The sequence below is a fragment of the Grampus griseus genome, assembly GCF_964374135.1.
Source record: "Grampus griseus genome assembly, chromosome: 8".
Taxonomy (NCBI): domain Eukaryota; kingdom Metazoa; phylum Chordata; class Mammalia; order Artiodactyla; family Delphinidae; genus Grampus; species Grampus griseus.
The window spans coordinates 54,197,257-54,211,493 of record NC_139002.1 but is presented as its reverse complement, the minus strand read 5'-3'; the positions used below and the strand labels follow the sequence as shown (position 1 = coordinate 54,211,493).

The 14,237-nt window shown below is 37.8% G+C and overlaps 1 protein-coding gene across 1 annotated transcript in view; it reads right to left on the bottom strand.

Moving 5' to 3' along the window:
* Positions 1-14,237, bottom strand: part of INTS4 (integrator complex subunit 4) — a 113,246-nt gene that overhangs the window by 47,921 nt on the left and 51,088 nt on the right. The window contains exons 8-11 of the mRNA XM_082659635.1: positions 13,463-13,583; positions 6,859-6,930; positions 4,908-5,082; positions 79-284 (exon numbers count right to left, since the gene is read on the bottom strand). Coding sequence (XP_082515761.1) covers positions 79-284; positions 4,908-5,082; positions 6,859-6,930; positions 13,463-13,583 — 574 coding nt within the window. The remainder of the gene's footprint in view (positions 1-78; positions 285-4,907; positions 5,083-6,858; positions 6,931-13,462; positions 13,584-14,237) is intronic.

Genomic DNA, 14,237 nt, shown 5'->3' with positions numbered 1-14,237 from the left:
ATCATCAATGCCTGGTTTAAAAAAAAAAAAAAAGTGGTGCTCAGTAGGTATTGATGAAGAAATGCATAACAAACTCACCTCTAACACAGCCAGGACAGTGTCAAGCTGATCCTCTCGAAGGGTGATATTGTTAGAGATTTTTCTCATGGTATGTATGGACTGTAGACGTACTTCCTCAATTTCATCATTAAACATGTCAACCAGGAAATCAAGGCACTTCTCAGCAAAAGAGGGTGAAGACTGGGCCAGCATGCAGAGCGCCTCTACAGCAGCAATGCGGACCTCTAGAGAAAAAGGGCCAAACAAAACTGCACGTCAAGTTAAGATCCATGGGAAAAATGTAAGAAGGATTCCTTCTCATTCAGGTTTGTGTTTCCCTCTCTACTCCTGTTACTTTACAAACTCTCTCTGGGAGATCTCCTCCATGCCTGCAGATTCTGCTACCACCTTCACACAGACCTATGAACAAGGATGTTGGTACTACAGGGACTAAGGTTTAGATCCTGACTCCTTGAAAACTCAGCTGTCTTATTATCTCAGTAGTCCAACCACAGTAAAGTACTTTTTAAAAAAGCACTTTTAAAATAATATTATTAAGATTAAAACAGGGTCGATATCATTATTCTCATTCTACAGATAAGAATCAGCAAAGTGGATAAACTTGCCTCAAGTGAATGAGAGCAGAGATAAGACTAGGACCCAGGTCTGCTAATTCTAGACCAGCATCATATAGTGGTTAAGGGTACATGCTCTGGAATGATAGAGGCCTCACAGTGAATTGTGAAAAGTAATCCATCCACTAACTTGGACGGTGATCTTGAATAAGTAAATTAACTTCGTAGTATCAATTTTCTCACCTGTTAAATGGAGATAATACCCATTTCCTTACAGAGTAGTTAGGAGGAGTAAACGACATAGTGTGGGTAAAGCACATAGCACACTGCCTGGCATATGTTAAAAGCTCAATAAATATTAGCTACGATTTAGGTACACATCTTGTAAGCACCTTGAAAACAGAGGCATGTCCTCTATCTCTTTACATGCTCAGAACATGTAACAGTAAAGCCACTGAATCCAGGAAGCCCTTCATTCTTTCACTAACACTGTCGCCTGAACGTGTACTATATGCCAGGCCCTGTGCTGACTGTTGGGATACAGAGATGAGAAAGCTATAGACCATGGTCGCAAGACTTCCATACAAGCTTGTTTTGTTCCAGCGGTTCCCACAATAAAATGTACAGTTTCAAAAAAGAAAAGAAAAACACTCAAATTGTAGTTAAAACTCTCCAATATACTTTGGTTTTTGTATAAGAAAGGTTTTATAGACACCTTAAAAGCAGAGTTACTACATAAAAGGGAGATGACTCAGATTTTTCTTGGTACTTATAAATTCCTCTTTTTCATCAGAAGGGAAGGATTTGCTCTACATCACATCTATGTAATTTAAACAGGAAATTGCTAATAATTACAAAGCAAGCCAGAGATGGACCCAAATGTTTTAACTGCTAACCCTGCTTCTTAGGGCTTTATCCATTACATTGCATTGACTCATGTGTAACTCTTGCAAGTGTATCAAGGGAATCACAGAGAAACTTCAGATCAACATGAGATAATCAGTATGACCTGACCTGATGCAATTCCAAGCAGAAGCAAAGAAGCTTGGTTTTTTACTTTGCATGCTACAGGTAGCTACAAGTAGCTAAATTAGCTAAATTAATTTAGCTACAGGTAGCTAAATTAACAATTTCTACTGGACTTTTTGGAATGTTGAAAATATATAATAGTCTCCTTAAGGGTCCAGGGCAGAGAAAAGGAATTAGCTTGCTCGAGAATAAAAAAAAGACTGATCCTCTGGTGTCTTAACATATGTAATCAGATCCTAGTTTTGCTACTTACTAGCTTTATGCTTAGTACTGAAGGTACAAAGATGAACAAGAACAAGACTGTGTCCCAGACACTATAGACTAGAATAGTTAATTACATTACAGAGTGATGAATGATACAATGGAAGAGCACACGTAGTATGAAGAAAATGCAGAAGAGGCACATAGCCTACTCAACAGGATCAGAGGCAGCTTTTCAGAAAGTGACCCCTAAAATAATACTTGAAGGAGTTGCTAGGCCAGAGGAAAGGAAAAAGGCCTTTCTATGCAGAGGAACCACATGTAAAGGCCCAGAAAGGAGGGAGAACATGGAACAACTAGAGGACTAGAAGTATGTGTGATACTACACTACAGTCTATAGCCAATGAAATAAGGCTCCATTTCACTCCCAGCAAATGTGTCCCTAAAATCCTGATTTACCCAGAATTTTATAGGTATGATTAGAGAGCTGCCATACCTGATGCTGGTTATGATCTAATCACTTTCCAAAGTTAAGTTCCTTTAAGTAAACCTTAGTGACAAACTAAAAACTGTAGAAATCAACCACATAAACATTAACAGTGATTAAATTCAATTGCAGAAACTAAACAAAGCAAAAATGCTAGGAGAAACAAAATAAAATAGGTTCTAGTTACCTGTCTTAGGATAAAATGGGTTTTAATAACTGGAATTCCTTATTATCTAACACTATTTAAATTTTTAATTCATATATCAAGTTCATGGAGAACATAAGCAGAGGTAGCTTTAATTAATTTCCATATATACAGAAAATCTTACAGCAAATTGAATAGGGTAACCCAATTCTAATATCTACTAATAGAAAAATTGTCTTTCAAAAGTAATTTTCTTGCCCTTCTAAGAAGTTCTATTCTGAGGTATCATTTTTATAGGCATTTTAAAGACCTGAGCTCTAATCCTCTGACACAAATTTACTATAAAATTTGGACAATCAATATTATCTTCCCACATCTGTTAGCCTCACTGAAAATAGGCTGGAGTCAATCATCTCAAGGCACTGACAGTCTGTGATCTATGTGAAATGGAGAGCATCATATTGAAGAAATCGTAAGAGCTTTGCAAGCACTTCTATTACTGGCTAAAATGGAGTAACAAGGGCTAGATTTATCTTTCTATCTGAAACAACTAAAAACAGAGACAAAATATATGAAAGAAAAGTATTCAACACACTATACAACAGGCAATAAGAGGTAGTGATCCCTGAGAGACAGGAAATAAATGAGGTGAGCTTTATGATTATACCAGTTTACTGTCTGTAGAGTTTCCAGGTTGTAGGTCGCCCTGAGTTGAGAAGACAGAGCTGGGAGTCTGGAAAGGCCAATGTGACTAGAGTTCATAGGGCAAAGTACCAGAAAGACATGCACAGAGAGAGCAAGCCTAGGAGGTCTGCAGAGGGTCCTCCTCAAGTCTTCAGGCAAGTTCTGTTCTGTGAAGAAACTATCCAAGGCCTGAGAAAGAACCACTCAAGAGGGTTCGAGGGAACAATCTCCAAAGCTCATACATGGTCAACAATAGTTTTTTCAGAAGAGTTTGTTTCACTAGTGATGAAAAATAACCCCTAGACTAAATGCTACTTAGGTCCACCTAACAAAGCTTAAAAACAAGATCTGAACTAACTGCATTCTAGAACAAAGCTCAAGAATACTCATAGGAATATAACAATGTTCAGCATCCAATAAAGTAAAATTCAGAGTGTCTGACATCCAATCCCAAATTACCAGGCACGCATAGAAGCGGGAAAATATAATCCATAATGAGGAGAAAAATCAATCAATCAAAACCAACCCAGAAATCACACAAATAACAGAGCTAGGAGACAAGGACATCAGGATAGTTACTGTAAATACATTCTCTGTTGACAAAGCTAGAGAAAAGATTAAGCGTATTAAGTAGCGATACAGAAGATACTAAACAAATGCAAATTCTCATCAAACTTCTAGGGATGAAAACTACAATGTCTGAGATGAAAAATATACTGGATGGAATTAACAGCAGATTAGACACTGCAGAAGAAAAGATTAGTGAACTCCAAGACAAAGCAATAAACATTATCCAAAATGAAACAAATAGGAAAAAAAGATTACATGGAAAAAAAAGAATAGAGCATCTGTGAGCTGCAGGACAACCTCAGTAGCCTAATATATATGTAATTGGGAGTCCCCAAAGGAGCATGGGGCCAGAAAAATATTTAAAGAAATAACAGTCAAAGATTTTCCAAATGAAAACCACAAACCCATAGATCCAAGAAGCTCAACAAACTCCAGGTATAAGAAACATGAAGAAAATTATACCAAGGCATATTATAATTAGATCGTTTAAAACCAGTGATAAAGAGAAAAGCTTAAAAGCAGCTAGAGAAAAAAAGATACATTATGTACGGAAGAACAAAGATTTAAAATGACAGCAGAGTTCTCAACAGAAAAATGCAAACTGAAAAACTGTGGAACAAGATGTTTAAAGGACAAAAAAATAAATAAACCACTATTAATCTAGAATTTGATTCCCAGTGAAACTATTTTTCAAAAATGAAGGCAAAATAAAGGCTTGATTAGTCATTAGTTAGTCAGACTAACCTGGGTTTAAATCTTGCTTCTGTCTCTTACTAGCTGAGTGACTAATAAGAAAGTACAATTGTTATCAGTATAAATATCAATTTTTACTACCATTTATTAAGTGCTTACTATAACTGGGTTATGTATCATGTCATGTATATGTAATGTCATTTCATTATCACAATTCAGAAACACTTGCTATTAACCTTGTTTTACAAAAATGCTAGAATTTGAACCTAAATTGACTGAACCCAAAGTCCATGCTCTTAACCACTGATCCATACCACACGAACCTCAACCTCTTCTGTTTATAAAATTAAAATAATAGTAGATAGTTCACTGAGTGACTATAAAGATTACGTGAGACAACCTGTATATATCACTCAGTACAATGCCAGACACATAGCAGCCACTCAGTAAATGGGCACTGTTATTTTTATGAAGTCATTCTTACCATACATTTCATCTTCCAATCCATGAACAAAGGCTCCACAAGCTCCTGACTCGATCAAGTTCACAGCCCCTGTATCTACTTCTTCCTTGGGAGCATCATCTCCCCACTTCCTGCCGCTGGAAAACTCTCCTGAAGTGTAAAGTTCCTTGGCACGTTCATGTGCAGTGCGTTTCCTCTATAGAAGACAACAATTACCACTTGATAGAGATTCATGAGAACTAAGTTGCACCCCAAGAACATGAGAAAGTAGGAAATAAGATTGCTCTCTGAGAGTTACATTTAAAAAAAAAATACTCAATAGATCAGAGCAGAGAAATGCAAATTCAACTTGAAGTTAAGATCAAGGTTCTCAGGTCATCAATAGCTGATAGTAACCTTATTAAAGATAGTAACTTCATTAAAGATAGCACAAGAATGTTGACTGGACAGGTGGTTATGTTTGCCATGGCAACACAGGAAAGGGAGAACCAGAGAGGTAAATAATGGCAGTGTCCTTCCAAGCACCATCCTGGGTAGACAATACACTGGCCCTAGAAAATAATTTTTTTCATCCCATAGAAGTAAGCCTCTATTTGACAACACTATGCTCACCAAGCAAGTGTCTAGTAAATTTACTTTCTTCACAGATTGCCTAAGGGGGAATGTACTAGTCAGCTAAAGTAAATATTGAGTCTACTTGACAGTTACAGTTACCTTCATAAATGAATAAACTGGCATAGATATCAGCCTCTGTGAACCTTCCTGGTGTGAGCCCACATCCTCATGGCTGATCATCTCAAAGGCACTGATGAAATATAGCACCTACGCCTACAAGGATGTGGGTCAGACGCAGAAGTAAAGTTTGTACCTTGCAAAGTGTCTTAGAAACCTTTGCATTACCCATCCCTCACCATTCACCATGAGCATGTCCTTCTTTGCACTTCCACCCCAGTATACACAAAGAACACTTAAGCAATCACTGACCTCAAATGAAGGGAATGTCCTTCAAGAAAGCCATGCAGCAATGTTTCATGAAGCACAGATACTAACTCCCCAACCATTCCCAAGAATTCATCTTATGGAATAAATCAAAACAAGAAAAGATCTAATATCCATGAAGGTGATTCTCTATATGTGATTTATAATGGTAGAAAAATTAAGGAGAAACTGTAAATGTATAACAAAGGGCTAAAAAAATGATGGCACATCTACTTAACAGAATATTATGCTATCAGTAAAAATGGTAAGTATGAAGTTAATATGAAAAAAAAAAGCATATGAGGTAGTGGTAAATACAAAAAGTAGACTACAGGGGCTTCCCTGGTGGCGCAGTGGTTGAGAGTCTGCCTGCCGATGCAGGGGACACGGGTTCGTGCCCTGGTCCGAGAGGATCCCACATGCCGCGGAGCGACTGGGCCCGTGAGCCATGGCCACTGAGCCTGCGCGTCCAGAGCCTGTGCTCCGCAGCGGGAGAGGCCACAACAGTGAGAGGCCCGCGTACCGCAAAAAAAAATAAATAAAGATAAAAAATAAAGATACTGACAATGAATGCTCCTATCATATTCTCAGACTCATATTTGTTCTTGACAACTATGTCAGACAACTATCACAGTCAAAGCTTAAGGGCATTCTGTTACTGTTCAGAGAAAGGATTTACTCACTCTTCCATGAGAACTGCTGTTGAAAGGAGTCACAAAGACAAAGACAAAGTCACAACTACAAAGACCAGACCTTTGTAGTTTCTAACAAATAGAAAGTTAATCTTGCCTCTTGAAATTGTACAAGTACTTTTACAATTGTAAAAGTAACTTGTAATTTGGTTCAATTTACTAAGATTTTAAATTAAAATGTAATCTAGTCATCCTAATTAACAAATTTATGGGCTGTAAAATTAAATCAACACAACTTGGCTTATAGCTACACTGATTTTGGTTTCAGAAACCCAGTTTAAACAACAAAGAATTCAAGTTACCCTCAGATCTGACATCAGCTTCTTGTCAAGCGTCTGTTCCAAGAAATGAGAACTGACTTGCTCCATAGAGCCCTATAAAAAGGAAGAATCCAGAGCAATTAAACAACTTTTAAGATCTGAACAATATCTTCAAATTCAAAGTTTGCCACCAACTTAAATGCATAAAGATAACATTATTCTTTTTTTTTAATTTTAATTTTTTTTTATACAGCAGTTTCTTATTAGTCATCAGTTTTATACACATCAGTGAATTCATGTCAATCCCAATCGCCCAATTCATCACACCCCCACCACCCCCACTTTCCCCCCTTGGTGTCCATACATTTGTTCTCTACATCTGTGTCTCAATTTCTGCCCTGCAAACCGGTTCATCTGTACCATTTTTCTAGGTTCCACATATGTGCATTAATATACGATATTTGGATAACATTATTCTTGATAGTAAAGATTCCTATGGGTTTTGAATCATCAGGAAAATAATAAAATCACTAGCAGCAGCAGCTAGCACCTATACAGAGCTACTAGGTGTCATGCACTGCTCTAAGTGCTTTATACATATATTAATTCATTTAATACTCACTACAACCCTATGAAGTAAATACTAATATTAGTCACGTTTTATATAAGGGGGAAAGAAGGCACAAAAAGATGAAGTAATTCATTCAAGGTCACAAACAGTGTAAATTACAGAGCTGGGCTATAAACCCAGGCTCCAGAATCCTTTGCCTTAACTACTACTCTCCACTGTCTCTCCATTCCTTTTCATTCCATCCTTTCCATTCATTTGTCCATTCATTCATTAAACAAATATATACTTAGCAACCATTCCATTATATGCCTAGAGTTACCAGGAACAGGTACACAAAAATAAAAAGACATCAACTCTACACTCAACAATCACACACTAGTGAGGGAAATTGACAAGTAAAGAGATTACTGCATTATGGTATGAAATTTTATAATATACATTTATAAAGGGTGCTATGGGAACTTAAAGAAAAGCAGTATGGGGTGGAGGCAGAGAGAGGTACATCTGGGGAACTGGAAATCACAATTAAATGCATAAAGAAAATGTTATGTGGGAAACATCAAGTGGTTCTATGAATAGAACATAGGACGGGGGTATTGAAAATGAGGCAAGACATGTCGGTAGAAAGCAGGTCATAAAGGTCTTTGTTTGCTATGGTAAGGAGTTTGCCTTATGAATAATAACTCTATAGATAATTTCTATTAAATACTTAATGAGCTCAGTAATGTACAAAGACTTGCATTTTAAAAATGTATCCCTCCCAATAATCCCATGAAGAATGAGCATTATCCTCACTTTTTATTTATTTTTTATGAGAAATTGAGGCTGAGAGATTCAGTAACTTGCTCATTTCAAATAAGAGAGAAACATAATCAGATTTATACTCATAAACATCATCTTGGCAGCAATGTGGCTAATGGACCAGAAGGAACCCAAAACAAAGCAGAGACACAAGTTAGGAGGCTATTTAAAGCAGGTCCTAGACATTCTTAAGGAATATATTGGAAATCTTCTCTAATTCCCAAGTTAATAAATATGGAAATGTTTATACAGGCTCAGACTTTTTCTCCAATCACATTTTCCATATCAAGTTACATGTTCTTTGGGAGTACTCTTACCCAAGTTAACACCTTTCCTACAATTCTAGAAGGGCAATTGTGCTGTTCACCTTAAGTAGTTTCAAAACCACTTTTTCTTATCTCTACATGGTATATAGTTTGTTACATAGGTCTGAGCCAATACCAAATCTAACATTCATTTTTTTAATGCAAAACATCAATTTTATGAATAAAAACTATACATTTTTAAGAACTCCTCACTTTCTCTTTAGTCTTACCACCAACATTAACAGTTGTCTTTTTTTTGGCCGCACCATGAGCCACGTGGGTCTTAGTTCCCCGACCAGGGACTGAACCCGTGTCCCCTGTATTAGAAGCGCAGTATCTTAACCACTGGACTGCCAGGGAAGTCCCCAATAGTTGGCTTTTTAACAGGCACTTTGTTTTTCTACAAAGAATGAAAGTTTTAATGACTTCACAGTAAGTTACTGGAACCCACAGTCTCAACGTCCTCCTCCAAAGCCTTCAACTGAGCTCTCTCCCAACACAGTAGCAAAGAGGGGGTACTATTCAAATTCTAGCCTCAAAAAATTGCACATCATTATTTGTAACAAGTTTCCAGTGTTATGTAAGAATAGCTGAAGCTTTCCATTTTAAATCCACAAATAGCAAGAACCTTACAGCATAATCCACTTGAAAAATAGTAAAACCTGAACTGTTACAAGCGCAGTGGAAATAGAGAAGGGATAGATTCAAGGTATGTCGAGAAGGTAGTACTGATAAGAGCTGATGACTCAGTGGATACGAGACACAGAGAAAGAATCCTCAAATGCCTCTGGGTAAATGATGGCACCATTTACGAAAGCACAGAAGGAGGAAATCTGGACCGAAAAGATAATGAGTTCATCATAAAGTGCATCTCACCAATCGGAAAAACATCTACATTCCTGTATACTTTGACCAAGACACATATATTCAGGTAAAAGCTCTCCAACTGTACTACTACCCCTACTTAACAATCTATAACACTAAGAAAACTGATATTTAACAAACAAGCGCGTCAAACCTGCTCTCAGAACAAAAACTGCTCAACTAGTATAATAACGTAAGTCTATGCACTGTTTGCCTATTTCAATTTTAAGCTCCTAGCCTCTATTCATTAGGTGATGAAAAAGAGAAGCAGACCAAAAAAAAAAAAACCAAAACAAACAAACAAAAAAGATGGACTACTATGTGAGACATAAAACTGCCGCTGACTAGGACAGCTACATTTGCCCTGGGAAAGACCAGCCCTGGGCAGAGTTACAAACATAAAAACCTACAGTCTACAATCTAACTGTCTGAAAATGTTATAATTTTTAAGGTCAAAGACTTCCGGAGCCTTACTAATAAGGTTTAAATTATTTAACATCTTAAAAAGAAATCATTAAACTAAGGACCCTATTCTAGATAGGATGCCAATTACCATAATTAATTTCAAAGTAGTGATTGTATTCTAAATAGTCCCATGGAGCTATATTCTTGAAAATCAAGTTTCTTTGCTCCATCAGGGAAGTTACAGATAACTGAAAACCAAACCTTTACATGGTTTTGAATTTTCTGATACATCCCATATCTGAAATTTTTCATCCTGCTATAAGCCAAGGAGAATGGACTCTATTCTTTCTGTACAAGATGGCCTTAAGTCTAAAGCCTTGTCATTTCAGCTAAGTTCTTGAAAACCTGGCTTCTATGTTCCTCCCAAGCTTAATCTTGTCACACATCATCAAATCAAACATTATCCCCCACACCAAGAAGTACTAAACTGCTTATAGTTTAACATGATCTTGTAGTTTAGTATGATATTAGCATGCATGATAGTGTACTCATGTATCTCTGCTCATATTTTCTCCTTCTCTACTTCTTTACCTAGATAACCCATACTCATCATTCAAAGTCAACTGAGAAACACCTCGTCCAAGAAGCCTTCTGTGCATGTGTTAGGTGCTCTTTCCTAGGAGTACCGGTATTGTAATTGACTGATTGCCTATGTCAACCTACCTAACCATCCACTTTTTTTTTTTTTTTTGCGGTACACGGGCCTCTCACTGTTGTGGCCTCTCCCGTTGCGGAGCACAGGCTCCGGACGCGCAGGCTCAGCGGCCATGGCTCACGGGCCCAGCCGCTCCGCGGCACGTGGGATCCTCCCAGACCGGGGCACGAACCCGTGTCCCCTGCATCGGAAGGCAGACTCTCAACCACTGCGCCACAAGGGAAGCCCAAAGAATAGTTTTTCTGTTTTTTTTGGGTTTTTTGTTTTTGCAGTACGTGGGCCTCTCACTGCCGTGGCCTCTCCCGTTGTGGAGCACAGGCTCCGGACATGCAGGCTCAGCGGCCATGGCTCACGGGCCCAGCCGCTCCACGGCATGTGGGATCTTCCCGGACCGGGGCACGAACCCGCGTCCCCTGCATCAGCAGGCGGACTCTCAACCACTGCGCCACCAGGGAAGCCCTATCCACTCTTTTGAAGGCACAGATTATGCTCAGAGTTTGCTGAATTGATGAATATGCAGTCTAAAGACCATATATGGTTTACCTGATCACGGATTTGTCTACTCAAGAATTGGAGCAGGGGAGTTTACCTCTTAGCTTGCACAGAGGAACTAGTAAAACAGCAGGGCCTCAGCTGCATAACTGCAGCTCCCAATATATGACTGGACCCGCACTAGGAAGCAATTCTACATGGGCTTTAGAGCATGAAGTATCATTTACTATCTATGTGGCCTTGGACAAATTACACTTTTCTAAACCTTAGTTTTATTATTTATAAAATAAATATTGTAATATCTACCTCAAGGAGTTTAAAATAATTATAAACAAAAAGTGAGTATGTATATAAGTGTATGTACAGGCATATATTTACATGTGCCTGTATATGAGGAAATGGGTGTATGTGCAGGTGTATGCATGTATGACTAAAAGTGCCTAGCTTAGTGGGCTAGGAACTCTATAAATAGTAACAATTATTATTATTAGCAAGATTAGATTATTAATTACTTTTGAAGTATAATCATACTTGTGTAATTTAGAGTTGTTTGGATTTGAAATCACTTAAATAACATAAAGCACTTGAGTCAAATTATAGTCATCTAAGTGAAAATCTTTTCAATTCACCACTGTGATTCATTATTCATACAGCTTCACATAAATGAATTTTAGATTCTATGGGGTACAAAACTAAAAAATTTGGGGCTTCCCTGGTGGTGCAGTGGTTGAGAGTCCGCCTGCCGATGCAGGGGACACGGGTTCGTGCTCCGGTCTGGGACGATCCCACATGCCACGGCCCATGAGCCATGGCCACTGAGCCTGCGCGTCCGGAGCCTGTGCTCCGCGATGGGAGAGGCCACAACAGTGAGAGGCCCACGTACTGCCAAAAAAAAAAAAAAAAAAATTTGAATGACTCTGCTTTAAGGATTACTTTTCTAACTGCCTACTCAGATGATAACATATCATTGAATTATTCCTCTAAAACATCCCCTCACACACACACAGCACACTGTAGATGCTCAGTACACGCTGAATGAAGGAATCTGATGAATGACTGGATTGTTCTGAATTTTAAAATATCCACAAATCAAAACAAGGCTTTAAAATGTGAATTCAAAAATAAAATCACTAACAGCTGGCTTGTTTAACTCTATATTTTATTATGGACAAGAAATATAATCTGTAAGCAGGAAATACTGAAATCATCCAAGTTCCTTATTTTTCCATGAAAGTGCTTCACATAGGTTTCAGCAGTTACCCCCAAAATACTGGTCAAAGGACTAGGGGTATCACAGGGTCTGTGTCCAGTACAATCAGGTCCAAACTTTTTAGCCAACAATCTTACTAAGACTGGCATAGTTGGGGGCCCTCAAAAGAGAAGTTATCAAAAAGAATTTCAGATATCCTTGCTGTGGCATTAATACAAATTTTTATAGTTACATATATATTTATATATTATAACAACCCCACCACCTTGCATAGTGTAGTACTTCACAATTTATACACATATTCACAGACAGGATCTCATTTGAGTGTCATGACAACCCTGTGATGTAAACATGAGAGATATTATAAGCCACTTAACAGATGAGGAAACGAGACTAAGATAAAGTGACATGTCCAAGACAACACAGGTATAAAATAAGGCTGAGCATTACGCCAACACTCCTTCTTCTATAAGACAGTTCTATCTCTGAAAAGTTAAAATTTTTCTTATAGGGGGCTTCCCTGGTGGCGCAGTGGTTGAGAGTCCGCCTGCCAACGCAGGGGACGCGGGTTCGTGCCCCGGTCCGGGAAGATCCCACATGCCGCGGAGCGGCTGGGCCCGTGAGCCATGGCCACTGAGCCTGTGCATCTGGAGCCTGTGCTCCGCAACGGGAGAGGCCACAGCAGTGAGAGGCCCACATACAGGAAGAAAAAAAAAAAAATGTTCTTACAAATATACTAGAGTCCCCAAAGGCAAAACAGTAGGAAAGAATGAGGCTAAAAGTCAGATTAGCATCTGAATCTCATTCTACAACTTCCTAACTGTATAAATTGAATAATTTACTTAAATTCTCAGAGCCTCAGCTTTCTCACCTGGGAAGTGGGAATAATAGCACCTACCTTGCTGGGTTACTGTAAGAATAAATGGGATAATAAAGCAATTATACTCCAATAAAAAAAAGAATAAATGAGATAATTAAGTGGCCTCATAGCAAAGTATCTAGGCCATACCAGGTGCTTAGTAACGGTAACAATTATTTTTATTATTATGTTTCTTTTTCTCTAGACTTTGGTTGTCTAATATGCTAACAAGATTAAATAGGATTATCTTTAAAATTCTTTCTAGTTCTTAAAGACTACTTCTCTATGGGAAAGTGAACAATTTCTTTCTATTTTAAGAAACACTAAGGTTTATAAAAGCGCATTACATCTGTCTCTATCTAGTTTCTCAAAATGTTTTACAAGTGTAACAGGTAATATGCTCATTAAAGAAGATGTAACTTACCAATAGCTTTGAAGCTTGAACTCGAACCACCCAGGAGCTATCACTGACCATGTGACAAATTTTTCCAAACGCATCATCAACTAAGCGAATTTCTTCATTAGAAGAAGGGATTGGGACAATGCTAAATTAAAAGAAAAGAAACCACAAGTGACAAAACATGAGCCTAAAATTGCAGGTTCAATAAACTGAGAATGACCAATGAAAATCAGCACAAATAGAAATGATAATTGAAAAATTCATCCTATAATGATGAAATACATTTCAGAGTAACCAAATCAGTCTGGGATTTATTTATTTTTAGTTGCAATGCAAATTTGTGTCTTGAGTAAAAAGTATTTAACACTAAAGATTCAAAGATTTATGAGATACCAAAAACAGCTACCACAGAGTTATCTTTAAGTTTATTCTCTCTTATAAATTGCATTGCTGTCAATATAGCAAGTCTCAGAATAAACCAATATAAAACATACTTGCAAATCTGGTCCTAAATGAAAAGACAATTTCCAGCTAGTCTTTTTTTTTGCAGGGGGTGGGGGGTGGTGTCTATGGGGGGTGGTGTCTATAGCTTTATTAACTCATTCTTGTTTTTCAATTTCAGTAGGTAGTTTAATGAAGAGGAAAAAACACTTCTTTTTCCTATAAAAGGAGTTCTATAAAACAGAATAAATAATACCTGTCTCTCCACCTCAAAGAATCACTGTGAGATAAATTATTTAATTACTGTGAAAAAAAATTTTTTATTTTTGGCCGCACCACACAGCTCGTGCAATCATAG